Here is a 24,968-nt window from a genome sequence, read left to right as displayed (position 1 = left end):
CCATTTAGCATGGCCAATCCATGTAACCTGCACATCTTTGGAGTGTGGGAGGAAACAGGAGCACCTGGAGGAAACCCCACAGACAGAGAGAAAGTGCAAATTCCACACACAGTCAACCCCCCCGGTAAAATAATCTCTGGGTGACTTGGTCAAATCGAGGTGGGCTTGCCATCTGGGTGTGGGGTTACCACTTATGCAAAATTTCCCCACAGTGTGATCAGTGCTGCTCCTTCATAATTAAAAATCAATTTGACAAATCAAAGGATTGTAAGAACCACTGTATACTTTTGAATCGTTAATGTACTGTTCTAAACCATAAACAAATACATTACGTTATTTTGAAGCAAGTGCAGGGTTAATCAGCTGTCACAGTCTGAGGATACGGGTCAGAACAGAATCATAGAATCCCTGCAGTGCAGGTGGCCATTCGGCCCAGCGAACAAAGAAAAGTACAGCACAGGAACAGGCCCATCGGCCCTCCAAGCCCGTGCCGACCATGCTGTCCGTCTAAACTAAAATCTTCCACACTTTCTGGGTCCGTATCCCTCTATTCCCATCCTATTCATGTATTTATCAAGATGCCTCTTAAACGTCACTATCGTCCCTGCTTCCACCACCACCTCCGGCAGTGAGTTCCAGGCACCCACTACCCTCTGTGTGTTTAAAAAAAAAACTTGCCTCGTACATCTCCTCTAAACCTTGCCCCTTGCACCTTAAACCTATGCCCCCTAGTAATTAACCCCTCTACCCTGGGGAAAAGCCTTTGAGTATCCACTCTGTCTATGCCCCTCATAATTTTGTAGATCTCGATCAGGTCGCCCCTCAACCTCCGTCGTTCCAGTGAGAACAAATCAAGTTTATTCAACCGCTCCTCATGGCTAATGCCCTCCATACCAGGCAACATCCTGGTAAATCTCTTCTGCACCATCTCTAAAGCCTCCACATCCTCCTGGTAGTGTGGCGACCAGAATTGAACACTATACTCCAAGTGTGGCCTAACAGTGGCAACATGACTTGCCAATTCTTGTACTCAGTGCCCCGGCCAATGAAGGCAAGCATGCCGTATGCCTTCTTGACTACCTTCTCCACCTGCGTTGCCCCTTTCAGTGACCTGTGGACCTGTACACTTAGATCTCTCTGACTTTCAGTACTCTTGAGGGTTCTACCATTCACTGTATATTCCCTACCTGCATTAGACCTTCCAAAATGCATTACCTCACATTTTTCCGGATTAAACTCCATCTGCCATCTCTCCGCCCAAGTCTCCAGAGGATCTGAATCCTGCTGTATCCTCTGACAGTCCTCATCACTATCCGCAATTCCACCAACTTTTGTGTCGTCTGCAAACTTACTAATCAGACATTTTCCTCCAAATCATTTTTATATACTACGAACAGCAAAGGTCCCAGCACTGATCCCTGCGGAACACCACTAGTCACAGCCCTCCAATTATAAAAGCACCCTTCCATTGCTGCTACTCTGCCTTCTATGACCTAGCCAGTTCTGTATCCACCTTGCCAGCTCACCTCTGATCCCTTGTGACTTCACCTTTTGTACTAGTCTACCATGAGGGACCTTGTCAAAGGCCTTACTGAAGTCCACATAGACAACATCCACTGCCCTCCCTGCATCAATCATCTTTGTGACTTCTTCAAAAAACTCTTATCAAGTTAGTGAGACACGACCTCCCCTTCACAAAACCGTGCTGCCTCTCACTAATATGTCCATTTGCTTCCAAATGGGAGTAGATCCTGTCTCGAAGAATTCTCTCCAGTAATTTCCCTACCACTGACGTAAAGCTCACCGGCCTGTAGTTCCCTGGATTATCAAAGACCAAAGAACAAAGAAAAGTACAGCACAGGAACAGGCCCTTCGGCCCTCTAAGGCCGTGCCGACCAAGTCTGCACCAACCTTCTGAAAGAGCACTCTACCGAGGCCCAATCCCCCACCCTATTCCCATCGCCCCACCTAACCTTTGGACACTAAGGGGTAATTTAGCATGGCTAATCCACCCAACCCGCACATCTTTGGACTGCGGAAAGAAACTGCAGCACCCAGAGGAAACCCACACAGACAAGGGAAGAAATGCAAACTCCACACAATCACCCAAGATTGGAATTGAACCTAGGTCCCTGGCACTGAGGCAGCCGTGCTAAACCATTTAGGACCGCGATGAGGTGAAATTCCTTCACCTAGAGAGTGGTGAGTCTGTGGAATCTTTTATCACAGAAAGCAGTTGAGGCCAGATGAAGAGGTGAATGGGTGTTTTCAAGAAGGCGTTAGACATAGGGCGGTATTCCGGGGCCGGCGCGTGTGAGATGTTTCCCGCGCATGCGCAGGAATGAGCTACCCTGAGCTACCCCAACCACTTCAGTGCCATGCTGGCTCCCTGTGGGGGCCAGAATAGGTCGTGCCTGGGACCTGTTTGTGCCGTCGTGAAATGCAACGGTGTTCATAATAGAGTGGGCACTTAGTCCCGGGAGCGGAGAATACCGCCCATAGTTCTTGGGGCTAAAGGGGCCAAAGGATCTGGAGGAGAGCAGGTTACTGAGTTGGATGATCAGCAGTGATCATAATTAATGCCAGAGCAAGGCTGAATGGCCTACTCCACCTACCTATTTTTTATGTTTCTGTTATAGCACTGAAAATGTTTATAATCTACCTTTTGATTTTGATTCCTGGTTAATGCCGTGCTTATTTAAAAGAAGGAACATTATGTAAAACTGCAGATTTATGAGTAGTTTTTCATGAGCTTCTCATTATTGTGGAATTCGGTAACTCAATAAGCAGCCACTGAAACCGATTAGGCAAATAGCATTTCAATTTAATGTATAGCACTTACTATGATGGTTGAAGTCGGTTCCATCACCTTAGATTAGACCAGCTTAGTCAGTAGAGGCTGTCGATTGATTTTGGTTACTCTTGGTGTGTTTGGACAGGTTGCGTTGTTCCTCTGGCACTTTAACAGAGACGTGACACTTCGAAGTGCAATGATATTTTTATTGTGCCTGTGTGCTGACTGTCTCTGGAGGACGAAACAAGGGATCTGTACTTTCATAGAGGTGTGAAGTTCATTTGTTTCGTTTCATCATATTGACAGTAGGGGTTCTGCACATTGCTGTTGATAGACACTAACAAAGTGCCATATGACTCTGAACCATACTGTGTTGCCCGTACCAACCTCTGTTGGGAAGAGTCATTTGCACTTGATATGATACTGATGAAGGCAAATGGGTTTTTCTGAGCAATTCTGCAAATCACAATTTCAGTTAATGGGTGATTGAATTTAGTTTTTATAAATTCAGTTCCGTGGTAAAAATGTTGCCTTTTTTTTGGAGTTTTTATATTGAGATTTTTAATATTTAAAAAGGCGTAGAGCAAGGTTGAAATTGACGTGTCTGCACACTTTTAGTCACAATATTGTTGGAGAATGAATTTATAATTACTATAATTTTCCTTTTTTTGAAATGAAAGAAATTTCATTTTGCTTAGGAGCTGAATGGAACAAGGCTTTTGCATAATATACACTTGCACCAGCACAGTTTGACAAGTTATATTTTGTTTTTACAGTAGACACTTTTTTTGAATATGGAAATGGTTATGATTTGGTTCGGAATATTTGGATGAAAATCACTATCCAACGGTGTATAGAAACTGCAAAGGCCATCTGTCATCCATTACATTTCTTGGACTAAGTTTCTGCCAGTAAATTGAGCAGTTTGTGATAAACAATTTGTGAAAGTTAAATTGGTGGTACAATTTACCATCTTAAGTTAAACAGCTTTTCGACTTGCTTATGATACAAGAATAGGTCAAGTGGGATAAATCTCCATTGTGGTGTTGAAGACCATCACCACATGGCGGGCGAAGAGACTAAATTAGCATTAAAATTATATCTATAAATCTGCAAAAACTGCCTTTAATAAATTACTATATCATACCATCTAGAATATCCTGAAGTAGAGGAGGGTGACGGGCAGTGCAGCTTGCTGCAGTCCTATCTGAGCTGGTGATTGGTGAAATTCTTTGTGTGTACCAGGTCTTGAAGGTTGTATCATGTATATTTGTGAGAGTGGACCTGCAACTCTACTTGGGAAGAGCAGGGATGGGAGGTGGTGAGGCTTTGTTGGTGATGAGGGTATCAAAGTTGGACGTAAGGGTGTGGTTGAGAAATTTATCATAATTTTGCAGCTGTTATCTAAAGGGTCAAAGGCTAGGAATGCAATTTTGACATGTGGGTGCCACTAGGTAGGTCAGCATTTATTGCCCAGCCCTAGTTAAGTTGGGGAATGCAGTGATTAGCGACGTGGAGGTTTTTTAATGCCTGGGGTGGATGTAGAAGGAAGTGTGGTTGAGAAGGGAGGATCATAGATCATAGAATTTACAGTGCATTCGGCCCATCGGGTCTGCACCGGCCCTTTGGGAGGGGGAAGGGGGGGGGGGGGGGGGGGGGGGGAAGAGAGAGAGAAAAAAAAATCACCCTATTTCAGCCCATGTCTCCACCCTAAGAAGGTTTGAGGGTGACAGATTAAGTGGTTTTAAGTAAATGCGTCTGGAGGACTTGATGTGGTTTAGGAGGTGGCTGGGCATGTATTAAAGGGAAGTGTTAGAGCGGATGAGAAACTGAAGGATTAGATCAGGAGAAGCTGAAAAGGCTGCATGCACTAAAGTTGAGGAATTACTTGGTGGAACGGCAAAGGAAAAAAGGGAGATATTTTGGGGACAGAAGAAATTTGAATATTTGCATCTATTTATCTGTTTGGATTGTGGTCTGATAGTTACTAGTGCAGGAGGTTAGAATGATAATTTGTAGGAATAGTATGAATTTAAGCTTTGAGGAGGGACGGCAAAAAACTTCTTGGACAAAACTTTTGGAAAAATAAAGGAAATATTTAATTTTAAAATCTTTGGATATACTTGATTATTTTTAATAATCTTTTTCACAGGTAGGCTTACATTAACACTGCAATTAAGTTACTGTGAAAATCCCCTAGTCGCCACACTCTGGCGCCTGTTTGGGTGCACTGAGGGAGAATTCAGAATGCCCAATTCACCTAACCAGCACGTCATTCAGGATTTGTGGGAGGAAACCAGAGCACCCGGAGGAAACCCACGTAGACACAAGGAGAATGTGCAGACTCCCAACAGACAGTGACCCAAGCCGGGAATCAAACCTGGCACTGTGAAGCTACTGTGCCGCGCAGTACCCTATTGGAAGGGAATTATTTTTTTGTTGCATGCAACTTAACAAATAGCTCTCAAACTGGTTGCCGGTGTTGACAATGAATAAATCTACAGTTCTTCTTATATTTCACTTTATATAGAATATATGTCTTGCATATGCAATAGAGGCAGTTTTTTTAAGACTTTGCTGGCATTGTGAATAAAACTGGAGAATTGTAGTTGGTTCAGATTGAAGAATATTTTCATTTATGCTTATTTGGTTTAAGTTTACCAAGACATCTAACATTGCATGTCTTTGAATTTTTTTTGTGTATTCTAACATCTTTACTTTCTTTTGTAGGGTCGTCATGTCAAAACAGGTCAACTCGCAGCTATTAAAGTTATGGATGTTACAGAGGTGAGCCAACAGCATTTCTATATAATATTACAATGCCTACATTACATTTTTCTGCTTTGATAACACACAATATAAAACTGTATACTCTCATGAAAATGTTGACTTTATATCCTTTGTTTAACGTAGCCACATCTGCTGGAGGTTTGACATTCCATAGGGCATGACAAAGAATGAAAGTGAGGCAATGTTACTATTTTGTCCTATGCATTTAGGTTTGCATTATATTTCAACATACATAGTATGGTCACTGTCTTTACTTTAATAATTTCAAACGCTGTTGATTTAACAAAATCAGCATCAGACTTTTTATTCAGCAGTGTTTTGAAAAGCCTCTCCAATAGTCTTGTAGCGTTATTTCCTTTTTTCGGCAATAAACAAGTCATGATCCCAGTTTAGACGATCAACCATTTTTCAATCTCAATCACAAAACCCTTCAAATTGTAGCTCATCCTCTGGGATTTACCCTGATCCTCAACTTAGAACAGTGTACAACAATGGTGCACACCTACAGAACCTCCTCCTATTGCTTCTAAAACCATAAGACACAGGAACACATTGGGCCATTCAGCCCATCAAATCTGCTTCACCATTCGATCATGGCTGATATGTTTTTATGGCGGTCTAGATGGCATAGATCCATCAATGTTGTATTGAAACTGTATATTTGCCTCTTCTCAGCTTCTGAATCTAGCCTCTGTCATCTTCAGCCTGCCTGTACAGCACCACTGGGATCATCACCTGAGCTCTGATGGCTCTGTGTTCTTTTCTATGCTTTTCATCAATTTCAGTCTTCGCTTCCAATCTCAGTTTCGGCCTTGTATTCCATAGAAATTGGAATAGTCAGTTTCCTTTCTCTGTTTCCTTTTCAATTAGGTCCTGTCTGAACAAATACAAACTTTGAAGCCACTAGGTCCACCACAAGAAGAAATGAACAAATAAATGTCTGTGTCGCATGCACAATTTTAGATCTATGGATCCCTCAATTTTTTTCTGTTCTTGTTCGGAATTAATTTGTCATGTGCACTGTACCGAGGTAATTTGTGAATGTGTACCACCAGTAAAAATAAAAGCTTTGGTGCCATCTAACGAAAATAAAATCGGTTCTAGGCGGGATTACTGGGAATGACCCCGCTAACAACAACACCCCCCGCCCCCGACTGCTCCAGCTCTTCTGATGTGCGTTCACCCTCTGGAGCACCTCACATCAGAACCCCTCTTCCATACCCTCTCCCAACTCTTCCTCCCATTCCCAACCCTTCCTCCCACTTGTAACAGGGATAGTTAAGTGAGTTTTCAAACTCCCTGACTGCAAGTCTGGGTCCAGATTGCAACAAGCTCTTGGAAGGCATAACAACTGTCGGGAATCCCAGGAGAGGCCTCTCTCTCCTGGCTCCGGCTGTGTCCCATCCCGATAGTAAATCGCGTCCTATATAATAGTTACGTATTTTTAAAAAGTTACCAAAGGTGTGAAAGCAGAAGAAAGAATACCATATCCAGCCATTGATACAGGAACATGTTAGTCCAAAAATTACTAGATTTACTGAATTCAGATTAATTGACCACAGTGCCATTTGAACTCTCAGCCTCTAGGTTTCACAGCCTCTAGGTTTTAAGTTCAGTTCCATAACCGCCACATTGCTGTCAGTTAAAGTTCAACGCCGGCATCTCGTCAGTGAGAGAGATATTTGTTATTTTTATCTTGTGGCTTATATTTTTAACATTTAACTGAAGTAAAATTGAGTAGGTGACGATGGCTTAAGATATTGACAAGGATCCTTTGTTTCAATTTGGCAATCTCAAAACAGAGCTAAGGAGGCTTATCTTTTGTATCGACAAATGTGGAAAAGGCAACATTTATTTTTTCAGTTTGAGTGTTTTCTTTCCTTAAAACTTTTGTAAATAGTGAGGAAAATATCTGAGTCATTTCTTCACGTCAACAAACCTAATTAGGCAGAGGTAAAATGACTCTGAATTTGAGAGGTTGGTTTTTGTAAATTGGAGGGTGAAAGTCAAGAGAGACACTGTCCCTGCAAATTAAATGAATATTGATGGATAAAACTACACCGAAAACTGGGGCAAAGACTGGAATCCCAGGAAGGAGAATTAATTTTGAGGTCGCTTTTGGGGAAATGGTGGTATTTATTCCACGAATAGCATTTTTAGATTAAAAATCTGTGAATTTGAAATAAATAAACTAGTTCACCATTTTTCATAGAAACTGACTCAGATGCAAACAAAAGTGAATTGGGGAGAGCTGTTTGGAAGTAAGCACACTTTTAAAAGTCCCATGTGTTAAGCTCACAGTAACGTTTGCATTATCATTTGGAGATCAGGGGTAGCAATCTGAAACTTTTCCCAAATTCCCAAGAATTTCCCTTGAGCTTAGCTTTTAATGGTTGAATGTCTTTGGGATCAATCTTTGTTAAATACTGTAGTTCTACAAATCCAGCTGCAGAGTGACTGGATCAGTGGCATTATTGGTTATTGCCACGTGTTATTCTAAACAGCTTAGTTACCCTTGCTGGTTCCCTCCTCTGCCTCTCCTGACTTGCCACTTCCCTTCCCACCCTTCCAACTTGCCACTACCTCTCGCTTGCTGGCTTGAGTCACCCCCCGCTACTTCCACTTCTTTGGTCCTGGGCTCAAATGGCAGTGAGGTTCATTTAGCCATCAGGATATGTGTGGCTGTAACAGTTTAGTGCATGATGACACTTGATGGACTATTGCGGGCCTTGCAGGTATACAGTTTAAAGGGAATACTGGTGTTATGTATCCACTTTTTTTGCACCCATGTTTATCTTCCCAGCAATGTTAAATACAATAGGCCGCTTAAATATTACATTTGGTAGAAAGATTTGGCATTTATATAGGGTCTTTCAGAATAGGTGTCTGAAGATGTCCCTAAGTGCTTTACAACTAATGAGATATTCTTTAGATTATAGTCGCTATTGGAATTTAGGATATTGGGTAGTCAATTGAGGCACAGCCAGGGAACAGACATAAACACTTATTTGGAACCAGAGAATCTTAGACTGCAGGCATGGCAGGAATTGTTGGATTGTTTACTATTATTTTGTTAAATAGGGATTGGGTGTAGCTTGTTTTTGCCCATCTCTGATACATATTCTTGCTGGTTCTCTAGAAAAGCAATTCTGATTGTACCATCTTTTCCCAGTAGCACTGCAAGTTCTTTTTCCCCCTCTTCAGAGCTTCTCCCAAATTTCCTTCTGAAAGCCTTGATTTGTGTCTGATGCTGCCATACTCGAGGGCAATCCAAATTCTAACCATTCACTGTGTAAAAAGGTATTTCCTCAAGTTGCTGCCTGGTTCTTTTGCTAAGCACCTTAAATTGATATTAAAAACCAAAAACACTGGAAATACTCGCATCTGTCAGGAAAGGTCACGGACCTGAAATGCTTCCCCCTCCACAGATGCTGCCAGACCTGCTGAGTATTTCTAGACTTTTATGTTTTTAATTCAGATTTCCAGTATCCGCAGTGTTTTGCTTTTTACTTTAAATTGGTGTCCTCTGGTTCTCGACCTTTCTACCATTGGGAATGATTTCTCTCTATCTACTCTGTCGAGACGTCTCATGATTTTGAACACTGTTGCTCTGTTTACTTGCTATAAATATGGCGGTTAATAAGGTTGCCTTTTTTAATCCTAATTATGAGTATGCTTCAGAGCCGCAAGGTATCTCTCGCTACCGCCACAACGTTCAACCTGAATACCGATCAAAGAGCCAAGACACCAGTTAGTTAGTTCAAAGTCAATACTACTTTATTTACACACAGTAAGATCTACTTATGCACAATAACACTACAGGCTAAACTATATCTATCACTAACACCTATACTTAACTTCGGGTGCCCACTCAGTCAGAGGAACAATGGCTGTTGTTCGGATCTGAGGCTGTTGGGTTAGAAGAGGTAACAGGAGTACAGCTAAGGTCGTCCGTCTGGTAGCGAGCGTAGAACTTGAACTTACTTGCTTCTGGTGGTGCTGATGGAAGGGTCTCTCTGCTTGAGAGCCAAATCCAAGAGGCTGAACCTTTGGCGGGGTTCCTTCTTATACTTGGAGGGGCTTTGCGCGCTTTTATGCGGGCTTTAAACTTGGTCCCAATTAATTGGGCCGCTGCCATCGATCTAAACCAATCTTCTGGTTGGGGGTAGTGGCGCCGGACTGTCTGGGACAGTATCGGCTCCTGAGCACTCATTCTTTGTTTCCTGGAGATGGGCCATCAATATGTAAATCGACCCAGAGTTTCGACTCTGTCTGCTGACTGCGTTCGAAATATACATTCAGGCTCTGTGCCTGCTTGTTGCTTAGTATTGTCCATTTTCCCCTATAGGCTCTGCTAGTGTCCAATTTATATACTGAAAGTGGCCATCCCAGATGGCTGCAACACCTCTATCAAGTCTCATATGAGCTTTATAAGGAGAATAACCCCAGCTTCTACATCCTACCTTTGTAACTCGAGAACAGCTAATGTGGTCCCACTATTTAAGAAAGGTTGTAGAGACAAGCCAGGGAACTACAGACCAGTAAGTCTCACGTCAGTGTTAGGGAAACTATTGGAGAAAATTCTGAAGGAGAGAATCTATCTGCAATTTATTGTGCAAAATTAAAGCGCATGGGATTGGGGGAAATGTATTGAGGTGGATAGAAAACTGGTTGGCAGAGAGGAAACCAAGAATAGGGATTAATGGGTCCTTTTCAAATTGGCAGGCAGTAACCAGGGATCGGTCCTGGGACCCCAGCTATTCACAATATATATTAATGATTTGGATGAGGGAATAAAATGTGACATCTCAAAGTTTGCAGATGATACCAAATTAGGTGGGAGGGTGAATTGTGACGAGGATGCAGGGATCCTACAGCAAGATCTGGACAGGTTGGGCGAGTGGGCAAACCAATGGCAGATGCAGTATCATTTGGATAAGTGTGAGGTTATTCACTTTGGAAGCAAAAACAGGAAGGTGGATTACCACCTGAATGGTTGTAAATTGGGAGAGGGGAGGGTGCAGCGGGACCTGGGCGTCCTTGTGCACCATTCGCTGAAGGTAAGCATGCAGGTGCAGCAGGCGGTAAAGAAGGCTAATGGTATGTTGACCTTCATTGCAAGAGGTTTGGAGTATGGAAGCAGGGATTTGTTCCTGCAATTATACAGGGCCTTGGTGAGGCCACACCTGGAGTATTGTGTGCAGTTTTGGTCTCCTTCTCTGAGGAAGGATGTTCTTGCTCTTGAGGGAGTGCAGCGAAGGTTTACCAGACTGATTCCAGGGATGGCGGGACTGTCATATGAGGAGAGATTGGCTAGGTTGGGATTGTTCTTGCTGGAGTTCAGAAGAACGAGGGGCGTTCTCATAGAGACTTATAAAATTCTAACAGGGCTAGACAGGGTAGATGCAGGCAAGATGTTACCAATGATGGGTGTGTCCAGAACCAGGGGTCACAGCCTGAGGATTCAGGATAAGTCATTTTGGATAGAGATAATGAGACATTTCTTCACAAAGAGTGGTGAATCTGTGGAATTCATTACCACAGGAAGTAGTTGATGCTAAAACTTTGAATATATTCAAGAGGTGACTGGATACAGCACTTGGGGAGAATGGGGTCAAAGGCTATAGGGATACTGCAGGATTAGGCTATTGAGTTGGATGATCAGCCATGATCGTGATGAATGGTGGAGCAGGCTCGAAGGACCAAAAGGCCTCCTTCTGCTCCTATCTTCTATGTATCTATGTATCTCCACTTGGAGAGGCAAGGTTTGACCAGGAATAGTCAGCATGGCTTGTTAGAGGGCGGTTATGCTTAACATATTGATTGAATTTTTTGAGCATGTGATGAGGGTAGTTCAGTTGATGTAGCTTACATGGATTTCAGCAAAGCCTTTGACCAGGTCAAAGAATAAAAGATAAAGACAAAGATAAAGAAGGCATATGGGATTCAGGGTAACTTGATAAAATGGATTCAAAATTGGCTCAGCTCTTGGAGGCAGAGAGTGATGACAGGCGGCTACTTTAGTGACTGGAAGGCAGTGCTCAAGGATCTGTGCTGTCTCGTATTGTTTGTAATTTATATAAATGGCAGAGATGACTGTTTTTGTTCCGAAAACATTTTCAATTATAACATACAGAATAGTCCAGCAAATGTATACAACATTTATAAAAGTATCCTCCCGACACAACCCCAAATTAACCCAAAACCTGCATAGATCATCACTATTGGGCATGGCTCCACTCTAACTCCCCAAATCGCCCAACATTGTTTCAAAGAAGAAAGCCTGGAACTTAACCAGTTTAGGACAAGACCAAGACATGTGCAAGTGGTTCGACGGTCCCCTTGAACAATGCTCGTAGCTATCCTCTGCACCCAGGAAACACCCACTTATAGGTTCACTGGCCAAGTGCGGCCTATGCACAACTTTAAATTGCATTAACCTTAACCTTGCACACGAGGAAGTGTAGTTAACCCTATGTAGAGTCTTGCTCCACACCTTTCTCATCCAAAACCATATCTAACTCTTCCTCCCATTTCCTTTCCCTCTTCAAGTGAAGCCTTTTCCATTGCCACTATCTGCCCATATATCTGATATCTTCCCTTCCCCTATCCTGTCAAGAGACAACATCTTGGGACAACACGGTAGCATAGTGGTTAGCACAATTGCTTCACAGCTCCAGGGTCCCAGGTTCGATTCCCGGCTTGGGTCACTGTCTGTGCGGAGTCTGCACGTTCTCCCCGTGTGTGCGTGGGTTTCCTCCGGGTGCTCCGGTTTCCTCCCACAGTCCAAAGATGTGCACGTTAGGTGGATTGGCCATGATAAATTGCCCTTAGTGTCCAAAATTGTCCTTAGTGTTGGGTGGGGTTACTGGGTTATGGGGATAGGGTGGGGATGTGGGCTTGGGAAGGGTGCTCTTTCCAACAGCCAGTGCAGACTCGATGGGCCGAATGACCTCCTTCTGCACTGTAAATTCTATGAAATAAGCGAAGGTGCATGCAGCTTTTGCATCTGCAGGGACCTAAAAGAATTCCCTCTCGGGAGTTGAAGCTGCTTCACTAACTCCTCCAGCTCAGCAAACCTACTCTCTATGAACAAATCCCAGACCTCTCAAACCCTCCCTTTTCCAGATCTTGTATGTTGAGTCCATCCCAGCTGGTACAAACTTATTGTTCCCATAGATCGGTGCCAGTAGTGACATAGACCCTAATTTAAAGTGCTGTCTGAATTGATTCTATATTCTGAGGGGGTATTACCACTGGGCTTGAAGAGGAACTAACAGAAGAGGAGCAGTAACAAATGCCCTCAAGCTCTAACCTATACAAGATACTTCCTCCATACTGACTCCGGCTCCCTAAACAACCCCCGCACTTTCTCTATGTTTGTCGCCCAGTAATAATACAACAAATCGGGTAGTGCCAACCCCCCTGACTGCCTATCCTTCTGCAAAAAAGCCCTTCGACCCATCGAGCCTCAGGGGTTAGCTCCATCCGCACCCCGACCCATGGAGTAGCCCAGGGGCCATCGGGCACCCTGAGGGAGGAGGTGGTGATGGGACCCTTGCCGGTGACTCCTGCAAGGATGGTGCTGGAACACCGTAGCACCTCGGACATCCCCCCCCTACTGTCCCAGGTGCATCTAGAGGCAGTGGGTGGAACAGAGAAGCACCATGCGACCTGGGACACCCAAGCAGCAGCCAGGCCCACCCAGGTCTGGTTGCCAATGGGGACCCAGGTCGCAGGGTGGGAATCACAACAGGCCTCCTCCACTCCAGCTGTACCATCTGGGGACCAACCTAGATGGAGTGTTATGGCCCGTAAGCCATAAAATTTGACACCAGTTAAGTTGACACGAGTGCAGGGCACAGTTTAGTTACAGGGGTTGGGCACACATCTGTATATATTTGTGCACATTAAACACCTGTTACAACCTGTCTCAGTGCCCTGTCAGAAGGATGTGAGGGGTGGGCTGGACCCGGGGCAGCCCATCGATGGTGAAACCCGCTGCCCGGCCAGCCTGGTGGTTTGGCCCACATTGAAATGGATGTATTGAGCCGGATGGGCATATAGGGTCTTTGTGACGGCACGGATGAACCTGTGCACACAGGTCTGAGATCCCGGACAGGTTCTCACTTGGTGCCTGGAAGCACCCCGTGGCGTAAAGGTTCAGGGCGGTTGTCACCTTGACTGGAACTGGGAGCAGGTGTACTCCCCATGCCCCCACGGTGCCAGGTGTGCCATCATCTGTCGGATATGTCGTACTGTCTCCTTGCTCAGCCGGAGTCTTCCGGCAGGTTCTCGAATGACGGGTGCTTCTGGTACACGCAAAGCCTCATGCGGCGCCTCTTTTGCATCTACTCTTTCTCGGCCTGTTGGACAGCTGGCATTCCATTCTGGGCAGCTTCCAACTTCCCTTCTGCAGCACGCTGTGTGACTGAAACTTCTTCCTCCTCGAGCAGTGCCAGTTTGTACAGCTTCAGGGCATCCCCCAGGGCTGTGACGACTAGCAGGAAGGCCACCATTGCTGTCTGAATTTCAATATCTATCGTCTGCAGGGGATGAAAGGAGGTCATGTTAACATGGTGCATGCATCTGTGCCCAATCGGGTCCAAATGGCTACATAGTGGCCCCGGTTGGCACTGCGGGCTCTGTGCTCGTATGTCCCCCTCTGCCCACATCTGCACACCTCTGGCCCCATAGGTCGCTGGCACCGTAGGGGCCTCTGGCCCTGGTGCCTGGCCTTGTAGCACGGGGTACCATCAGCTGCCACTGCCCTTGCCAGGGGTGCGCTCTGCAGCTCCTTTCCGGCACCCCTGTAGGTGGGTGGTGGGTGGGGATGGTGGCGGGAGAGGAGGACGGGGGGTGGCGGCGGCAGGGGTTTGGGGGTGGTGTTGGGAGGGGGGGTGGTGTTGGGAGGGGGTGTGGGGGTGACAGTGGGAGGGGTGGGAGCATCCATATGGCTGGTGTCACTCTGAAGAACCAGCGCCAAGGTGGGTGGTCAGTGGGTGCACAGTAAGATGGGTGCCTTGCAGGCCCCAGTCCTGTGTGGGGTCACCCCAGCCACTTGGCCTGTTCCCCATCACCCCACATCCTGGCCCTGGCAGGGCCCCCAGCCTGGCCAGTGCCCAGCCCTGCAGACCACTGTTGCTCTTCTGTGTCCCATCTCCTCTCTCTCTCTCCCTCATCAACCAAGATGCCGGTTTCACGATTTTTAAAAGTACAAGTGTGGGGCCATTGGAGGTGGAGAATCATGGAAGCCCCGGGAAAACCGGGTTGGACCCGCTAATCGCATTTCCCGATTCCAGCGTCGGTCAATGGAGAATCCCACCCATGGTCTCAATATTTTGGGATAAAAAAATTCATCAGTGTATTTTTGCTTGATTGTCATGTTGATCACTAAATTATTCACTTTTAAATGTACTAAAATGACAATGCATTGCAGCAAATTTCAATCAACAATGGACGAAAGCTGTTAGTGCGCCCATGGCTAATGGTGTATTTATTTGAAGTTTCAACAGCTTTCCTTTATAAAGCATGGATCCATTTGCTTCGGCATTTTCCTCTCTCTTGAGATCACCGTTGCCTCTCTCCTCTAAAGGTTACCCAGATCCCATCTGTCCTTTCCAATTACCCCAGCAACTCTGACCTTCCTTTCCTCGACACGGCTTGCAAATGGCTTGTTTGCTGCCCAGCTGCATCTGTATCTTTGAATACCATTGTCGGCTACTTTCAATCTGATTTCTACACTATTCATACCAGCAAGGCAACCATAAACATAGTCACATGGCATCAAAACGAATGCATAATAAGGTGAGAAGTGGAGACTTTAATTATTCGCATAATATTCTGCACCATTCCTGACTCCGTAGATACTGAACCAGTCCATATCCAAATGTCAGCCAGACGTGGACAATATTCAGGCTTGGGCTGACAAGTGGCAAGTAGCATTTATGTCACAGAAGTGCCAGGAAAATGGCATCTCCAACAAGAGAAAATCCATCCATCTCCCCATTCAATTGCTGAATCTCCCAGTATCCACATCCTGGGGGTTACCATTGACCAGAAACTGACTTGGACATGCCAATTCAATGCTGTGGCTACAGCAGTAGGTCAGAGGCTAAGAGTAACTCATCCCCTGATTTCCCCAAGCCTGCCCACCATCTGCAAGGCGCAAGTCAGGAGTGAAATGGAATACTCCCAACTTGTCTGGATGAGTGCAGCTCCAATAACACTCGAAGCTCATGCCATCCATGACAATGCCCCACGTGACTGCTTCCCCCATCCACAAACATTCAATCCCTCCGCCAAGGATGAACAGTGGCCGCCGTGAGTGCCATCTACAAGATGCACTGCAGGAACTCACCAAGGCTCCTTTGGAACCCCTTCCAAAGCAGCGACTACTACTATCTAGAAGTACAGGAGTAGAGATACCTGGGAACACCAGCACGTCGAAGTTCCACTCTAAGTCGCTCACCATCCTGACTTGTAAATATATCGCTATTCCTTCACGGTCACTGTGTCTAAATCCTGAAATTCCCTTTCTAACAACACTGTGGGTGTGCCTGCACCTCAGAGACTGCAGCGGGTGGTTCAAGAAGACAGTTCACCACAACCTTCTGAAGGGCAACTAGGGATGAAAATAAATGCTGGCTTTGTCAGCGATGCACATATCCCTTAAAGAATTTTTTTTATACTCAGCAGGACGGGAAGAATCTATAGAGAGAAAAACTGAATATTTCGGAAGGTCACCAACCTGAATTTTGAGCCCAATTTTACAAATTCTTTTGGATGAGATTCTGGTTGGAAGGTGGGGAAAGTTGTACCGGAAGGCCTGAGGATTTCCCAAAGTCCTTGTGCTGCCATTCCACTTTGCCCCTTTCGGGATGATCTGCAATGTGGATTGACTGTCAGCTAAATCCTGGTGGCTTTCCTTTTTGGGCACTCCCTAGCAAATGGGGAGACCCCCTGGCATCATTGGCCATTCCTATGGTAGTGGTGCCACCTGTCCTCTGCATTCTTCAACTGTCCCACTGTGCGAAACGTGTTTTACGTGGTTCCACTCTTACCTGTCCCAATACTGCCAGCACATCTCCAGCTAGGATTTCTTTACACCATATCCGTTAGAGACTCCATGACACTATTCTTGATGCCTCTTGACTATCTTCATGTTGTTCTTTGGTGAGATTATCTGCAGCAGGAGATCTGTTTTCATATACAAGCTGATGACACCCACCTCGACATCTCCACCAGTTGATTTGAAGACACACTTTTGTGCTGTCAGATAACCTGTCTAATGTTCTGTTTTGGTAGGTCAAAATTTATTTTAATAGATTGTCGGAAAGACTAAAACTTTGACATCCCCATTGAACCCAGAACTGTGCTTCCAGCCCTACATTGTTGCCATCAAGAAAACAACGTAACTCCGTTTTTTGCAACCTCACTTACCCCTGCCAACACTTGTTCACTTTAAAATGAAGTACACCAATGTGCTCTTTACTGATTTCCCAAGATTTGCCTTTATTCACTTGTTCTAAACACAGCTGTGCATATCGAACAGAAAGTCCTGTTCACCTATTAACTCTGGCATTGCTATATATTAAAATTGAAGTCCTGCAATTGTTTTGAAATTTCTCTTCTGCCTCTCCCTGATCTACCTCCTACAACCATCTCCATAAGAACGTAAATTGACACATGAGTGGTCATATAACCCCATTCAATAAAGTTGAGGCTAAACTTTCACTGTCAGTTCTACTTTCCCACCCTTTCTCGATATCTTTGAATCTCCAATGGCTAAAACTCTATTGACCTCAGTCTTAATAGACTCACTCAACAGCCACAGCCCTTGTGTAGAGAATCCCAAAAAGATTCACAATGCTCCGAGTGAATAAATCTCCCTTCATCTCTGTCTTAAATGGCCATTTCCTCATCCTGAGAATAAGACCTTTAGTTCTGGACTCTCCAGGGGAAACTTGCCTTTTGCCACCTATCCTAAAGAATTTTATACATTTCAATGAAATTCTCTCTCATTTTTCTAAACTCCAGAAAGTAAAGACCCATTCTACTCAATATCCTCATGAGGCGAACCCTCACCCCCAGAAATCATTCTAGGAAACTGTAATTTACTCTCTCTTCAAGGCAAATATATAATTCCTTGGGTAAGATGACCAAAAATGTGTACATTACTCCAGATGTAGATAATTGCAACGGGGTTCCATCGCTTTTATATATTTTATTGCAAGTTTGGAGTCTAACATACCATTTACTTTTCTGGTCACTGGTTGTATCTCTGATTAATATGTAAGGGCCCCAAATACCTCTGAATGCCAACATTTGCTATTTTCTCATCCAGCTTTCTGCTTTTAAATTTTTGGATTGTTTCACATTTTCTTACATTACACCCAACTGTGATCTTCATGCGCATTAGGGGCAGCACGGTAGCATTGTGGATAGCACAATCGCTCCACAGCTCCAGGGTCCCAGGTTCGATTCCTGGCTTGGGTCACTCTGTGTGGAGTCTGCACATCCTCCCCGTGTGTGCGTGGGTTTCCTCCGGGTCCTCCGGTTTCCTGCCACAGTCCAAAGATATGCAGGTTAGGTGGATTGGCCATGATAAATTGCCCTTAGTGTTGGGTGGGGTTACTGGGTTATGGGGATAGGGTGGAGGTGTTAACCTTGGGTAGGGTGCTCTTTCCAGGAGCCGGTGCAGACTCGATGTGCCGAATGACGTCCTTCTGCACTGTAAATTCTGTGAAAAAATCTATGAAAATTACACCACCTGTGATATTCATGCACAATCACCCAATTGGTCTATTTCCCTTTGCAGTCCTCTTGTGTCCTGCTCACTGCTTACTTTCTCACCTGGCTTTGTGGCGTGAGCCAATTTCGAAACTGCAAATTGCGGCATTTAGGTTCACCTCACATATAAGGCCACATTTTTCCAGCTCCAAAAATCATGTTTTTTGCATGCAAGTTAACCCCTGCCCTTCAGCCATGACATGCTATCTTTACATTTGTAATCAATATCAGTTTTTCACACCTCGGATGCAAATTTTACTTAGCAGTATCTTGTAACCAGGTGCAAAGGAATCAAGCAGGCTGTGTTGTGAAGATTGCGTGGGAGCTTAATACATGCTGTTTGCAGCAAATGAAATGTCGATTACTTTTAAAAATGGCAACCACCCACACCCATGCTGACGGATCACTTTTATACTTGCCGTATAAGTCAACACCTGCTTTGGAGGGATTTTGCAAAGTTTCAGATGTTGATTAAATGCTGATATCTATGATACATTACGCTCGGTCCCCTCATTCATGGGTACAAATTATAAATAGCTGAGGCTCCGTACTGATTCTTTCTTCTTTCTGCTATTTACACCCTCTCAACCTGGAAATCATGCAATTTGTCTGAACCAATTGTCGATTCATGCTAATGTATTTCTCCCAATTCCATGATCCCTAACCATGTGTAGCAACTCTTTGTGGCACCTTATCAAATACTATTGAAAATCCAATTATACTACTACCACTGATTTCACACTACCTATCCTGCTGGTTATACCCTCCATAAATTCTTTAATAGATTTGTCAAGCTTGACTTCTCTTTTCTAAAACCATGTTGACTGCCTGATCATATGGTGATTTTCCAAGTGCTCCATTATTATGTCCTTGATGATCAATTATTGCAATTTTCCTTACTAATGTTCATATGATCTCTGGAAGGATTGATAATGGTTTAAAGAAAAAATTGAACTCCCAGTTGAAAGGATGACACATCAAGATTTCACATTTAAAAAAAAACTTTATTGCATCAATGACTAAAGATAAAGCACTATTAATATAACACTTCTTAAACAACTGAAAATAAATTTTCCTCTTCCGCTTTTACTGACAACTGAAAAATTATATTTTGTTATATTACTCTGTCTCTTAAGTAGACACTCCTTGGAACAATCCAAAGTGTTTTGCAGCTCTTAAGACTTTTTACTTTTGCCCTTTTCCTTTCCTAATGCTATCTTCCAGAGTGTGCGTTTTATTGGTGATTCTTCCTTTCACTTCAGCTAGCAAGCCTCCAATGTTTTTTAAACCCCTCACAAACTTGGTTTTTAAACTGAGTGTGAACTCCCATCTGCATTGCACATAATGGCCGATAAGAGCCAGCATTTTATTTGCTTAAGGTGCAGGCCTGGCCAACATCCAGCTGTGGTCTCTTCTCTGTTAGCTGCAGATTACCCAAGATCAGAATGGCAACTGCTTTCTTCCCATGATATCTTTAGGTTTATAGGGAGCTTTGAAATCTAAAAATAGCTTCCTCTGCCCTTTTTTTTGATGCAATGGGAAATACACCAGCTCTATCCAAGTAGAAATGTTAATCAGCAATCTCTAATTACATTAATGTTAACTTTGGAAATAAAAGGACACGTTCCAACACAACTGTTTCGAACTTGCGACAGATAACACCTTTCTACATTTTAGGAAACATCAAGGCATCTTATTTTTTGAGCGGCATGGTAGCACATTGGTTAGCACTGCTGCCTTACAGGGCCAGGGGCCCTGGTTGGATTTTGACCTTGGGTGACTGTGTGGAATCTGCATGTTCTCCCAGTGTTGCATGGGTTTCCTCCGGGTGCTCTGGTTTCGTCCCACAGTCCAAAGATATGCAAGGTAGCTGGATTGGCCAAGCTAAATTGGTCCTTAGTATCCTAAAGTTTATGGGAGGTTATGGGGATCGGGCAGGGGTGCGAGATGAGGCAGGGTGCTCTTTCGGAGGGTCAGTGCAAACTTGATGGGGCAAATCGCCTTCTTCTGCAGCGTAGGGATTCTATGATTCTATGTCGACTTAGAAACCACTGTTATTGTCCCCAGGTATTGACATTTGGCACCTGTCTTTCAATAATGCAATGTGACTCTCCCTTTTGATCTAACTAAACCACCCAGCTTTACTGTCAGGAAGATTCCAGCATCGGTCACATGCCTCTTTTCATTAAGATACAGTCCCCAATCGTGGTGATCTTCAAACAAAAGATCTAGCGAGAGACCTCCTGGTTGTTCACAATGTTAGGATTTTCCAGTCCCTCTGTGGCACTCCTGTAGTTGGGGGTGGGGGTTTGTCCGTAGACCCAAAGCACAATAATCAAATATACCTTGCGCTTGTATCAATGTCCGACTAACTGGACGATGATTCCCTGCTTTCTGTCTCCCTCCTGTCTTAAACAGCATTGTTACAGTTGCTACTTTCCAATCCAGAGTGACTGTCGTAGAATCTATGGGATTCTGGAGGATCAAAATGGTGCATTGACTATTCTGCAGCCTTTATTTCCCTCCTACGTCGTTTTGTCCTGATTTTCATCTTTCTTTGCTTCTTTGCCCTGTCTCACTGTTGATGAAAAAGCCTTCAACTGATTTGGTCCTAGTTTTTAGAATTCCTTCTTTCAAAAACCTACTGAAAACACAATGTTTTGATTCAGGCTTGTGGCCCCTTGAATAATACTCTCCGCATGTCTGCAAAATGTTATGGCATGTATCTATGTTAAATTTACTACGATTACAAATTCTAATCTGAGCTAAGAAATGTATTTGCTCAAAATTCATTGCTGTCTGTCATAAATGTGTCAGCTCCTTGGTCGTATTAATTTTGTGGAGGGCTTTATCTGCCGTTGATTGATTGCTCGTTAAGCAATACTCTGTCTTTGTGCTTAATGATGAAATGCTTCATTTGCTAGGGCATCTATGTTCAATGCATTCCACCAAAGTTTGTGTAAATGTTCGCATACTAGAATATTATACTTATGAAAGGATGATATTTCTGTTCTTTAGTGCAAATTGTAAAGTCCACATGCCCGTAGTTGTTCTCAGTCAATTTTCTTTTGTTCTGTCCATATCTATTTTTGCTTTAACTTCATTTAAAGAAGTGGGTTTTGTTGACATTGGGAATTATTGTCTTCAGGAGTAACTAAAGAAGATAACTACATGAATTAAGCATGAGTAAGAATATATTCTTGAACTTATGCTTCAGAATAACTATTTACTTCAATTTAGTTTCCTCACTATTGGATTTGGTAATGCTTCCAAGCCAACTTGACCAAAGATGTTATTGGCACTCATTGCTTAAGCAGAAGTTTAGTCAGACACCGTTTATATGAACTGTCCAGGAAATGCCTTAGTTCAGATAAGGGAGTAACGTAATTAACTGATTACATTTTTTTACAATGTTATGCTGATTCAAAGGATAATAATTCAGCATGGAAACTGATATGCAGAATAAGGAATTAGCTGTGCCCTCTGGATCCTGGGAGGTCTATTCTGTTCCGTTCATTAGGATAATCACTCTTTAGCTAAACTGCTTATAACTAGTTTAAAAACATGACGAGAATGGATGCAATAAAGCAAGAGAATGTTAGTCTTTGCAAATGTTAATTCAAAAAGAAACAAATGATTCTAGTAATTAAATGTTCTTTGGAGAGATTCCCTTTTTGTTTATTTCACCACAATGAAGCTTCAAATGTATTTTTTACTTATGAAGACAATTAGGAAATGGTTATAATGGGCAAACTCTCAGGTGTCAAGGGCATCCCTTTTGCGAACAACAGTTGCAAGAACTTGGTTTCAGATGTTTCTTTGTTCATTATTCTTGGCTCCTCTATATCCCAAGATTTGTCTTTCTTTCTTTCAGTTGGACCACCCCCCCCCCCCCCCCCCCCCTTTCATGTTGAACTTGTTCTTTCTCATTGGTTCTCAGGAAAGTACATACACAGCATATTTTTTCAACCATTGTCCATATGAATGCACATTTATATATAGATTTTATGAAGTTTTGCAGGATGAGTTAATTAAAAGGTCATAGAGCTTTACAGCACAGAAACTAGTCCTTTGGCCTGTCGTGTCTGCGCTAGCCATCAAGCACCTATCTATTCTAAACCCATTTTCCAGCACTTGGTCCGCAGCCTTATATGCTGTGGCATTTCATGTGTTCATCTAAATGCTTCTTAAATGTTGTGAGGATTCCCGCCTCTACCACCCTTTCAGGTTGTGAGTTCCAGATTCCCGCCACACTCTCTGGGTGAAAAAGAGTTTCCTCAAAGCCCCCCTAATTCTCTTGCCCATTATCTTAAATCTATGCCCCCTGGTTATTGACCTCTCTACTAAGGTTCCTTCCTATCTTCCCTACCTATGCCCCTCATAAAGAACAAAGAAATGTACAGCACAGGAACAGGCCCTTCGGCCCTCTAAGCCTGCGCTGACCTTACTGCCCGTCTAAACTAAAATCTTCTACACTTCCGGGGTCCGTATCTCTCTATTCCTATCCTATTCAAGATGCCCCTTAAACATCACTATCGTCCCTGCTTCCACCACCTCTTCTGACAGCGTGTTCCAGGCACCCACTACCCTCTGTGTAAAAAAAAAACTTAAACCTATGCCCACTCTACCCTGGGAAAAGTCTCTGACTATCCACTCTGTCTATGCCCCTCATCATTTTATAGACCTTTATCAGGTTGCCCCTCAACCTTCTTTGTTCCAGTGAGAACAAATCAAGTTTATTCAACCTCCCCTCATAGCTAATGCCCTCCATAACAGGCAACATCCTGGTAAATCTCTTCTGCACCCTCTCTAAAGCCTCCACATCCTTCTGGTAGTATGGCGACCAGAATTGAAAACTATACTCCAAGTGTGGCCGAACTAAGGTTCAACATGACTTTCCACCAACCTTTTGTGTCGCCCGCAAACTTACTAATCAGACCAGTTCCATTTTCCTCCAAATCATTTATATATAATACGAACAGCAAAGTTCCCAGCACTGATCCCTGCGGAACACCACGAGTCACAACCCTCCAATCAGAAAAGTAACCTTCCATTGCTACTCTCTGCCTTCTATGATCTAGCCAGATCTGTATCCATCATGCCAGCTCGCCTCTGATCCCATGTGACTTCACCTATTGTACCAGTCTGCCATGAGGGACCTTGTCAAAGGCCTTACTGAAGTCCATATAGACAACATCCACTGCCCTCCCTGCATCAATCATCTTTGTGATCTCCTCGAAAAACTCATCAAGTTAGTGAGACATGACCTCCCCTTCACAAAACCATGCTGCCTCTCGCTAATACGACCCCTTGCTTCCAAATGGGAGTAGATCCTGTCTCGAAGAATTCTCTCCAGTAATTTGCCTACCACTGATGTAAGGCTCACCAGCCTGTAGTTCCCTGGATTATCCTTGCGACCCTACTTAAGCAAAGGAACAACATTGGCTATTATCCAGTCCTCCGGGACATCACCTGAAGACAGTGAGAATCCAAAGATTTCTGTCAAGGCCTCAGCAATGTCCTCTCTTGCCTCCTTCAGTATGTAGATCCCATGAGGCCCTGGGGACTTATCCACCGTAATATTTTTCAAGATGCCCAACACCTCGTCTTTTTGGATCTCAATGTGACCCAGGCTATCTACACACCCTTCACCAGACTCAACATCCGCCAATTCCTTCACTTTGGTGAATACTGATGCAAAGTATTCATTTTGTACCTCGCCCATTTCCTCTGGCTCCAGACATAGAATCCCACCCCTGTCCTTCAGTAGGCCAACCCTTTCCCTGGCTACCCTCTTGCTTTTTATGTACGTGTAAAAAGTTTTGGGATTTTCCTTAACCCTATTTGCCAATGACTTTTTGTGACCCCTTGCTGAAGTTCCTTCGTACTTTCCTTATATTGCACACAGTCTTCGTCTGTTCCCAACCTTCTAGCCCTGATTTTTTCTCTTTCTTTTTGACGAGGCCTACAATATCCCTCGTTATCCAAGGATCGCAAAAATTTTTAAACACCTTGATCAGGTCCCCAATCATACTTCTCTGCTCTAAGGAAAACAACCCCAGTCTAACCAGCCTCGTTTCATAGCAAAAATCTTCCAGCCCAGGCAACATCCTGGTGAATCCCTTCTGTTATCAACGATCCATAAAGAATGAATGTATCCATCAAGAGAGGGTGCAAAGCAGATCTGGAAATAGATTAGGCCTGATTTCAGCTGGTTAGTTAGGCCTGGGAATGGAAGTGTGAGCTCCTTCATTCTCATTCTTATTTCCATTGAAAATGTTGCTCTTTGTGACCAATAGTGAAGGAGGGATGGCTGGGGTGGGAATTGTGATATTTGGGTGGGCTGGTATTGTACCAACTTCAGAATGGTTACAGCACAGAAGGAGGCCATTCGGTAATCAGAAATTGTGTTTACACCGGCTCTCTGAATGAGCAATTCACCACTGCCGTTTGCGTGCCTTCTCCTCATAACCCTGCAGGTTGTTCCTTTTCAGATAACCATTTAATGCCCTTTGAAAGCCCTTATTGAGCCTGTCGCCACCACACTCTCAGCCAGTGCATTTCATAGAACATATAGTGTAGAAGGAGGCCA

General features: G+C 44.0%; 1 protein-coding gene across 10 annotated transcripts in view; it reads left to right on the top strand.

Annotated features, from left to right (window-relative positions):
• Positions 1-24,968, top strand: part of LOC119977609 (mitogen-activated protein kinase kinase kinase kinase 4) — a 399,419-nt gene that overhangs the window by 142,779 nt on the left and 231,672 nt on the right. For all 10 annotated transcript variants that reach the window (XR_005463235.1, XM_038818739.1, XM_038818736.1 and 7 more), the window contains exon 3: positions 5,525-5,581. Coding sequence is in view for 9 of the 10 variants with exons in the window: in XM_038818739.1 (XP_038674667.1) it covers positions 5,525-5,581 (57 nt within the window). In the remaining variant the exon portion in view is untranslated. The remainder of the gene's footprint in view (positions 1-5,524; positions 5,582-24,968) is intronic.

The sequence above is a fragment of the Scyliorhinus canicula genome, chromosome 14 (assembly GCF_902713615.1).
Source record: "Scyliorhinus canicula chromosome 14, sScyCan1.1, whole genome shotgun sequence".
NCBI lineage: Eukaryota > Metazoa > Chordata > Chondrichthyes > Carcharhiniformes > Scyliorhinidae > Scyliorhinus > Scyliorhinus canicula.
This window is presented reverse-complemented; position numbering and strand designations above follow the sequence as displayed.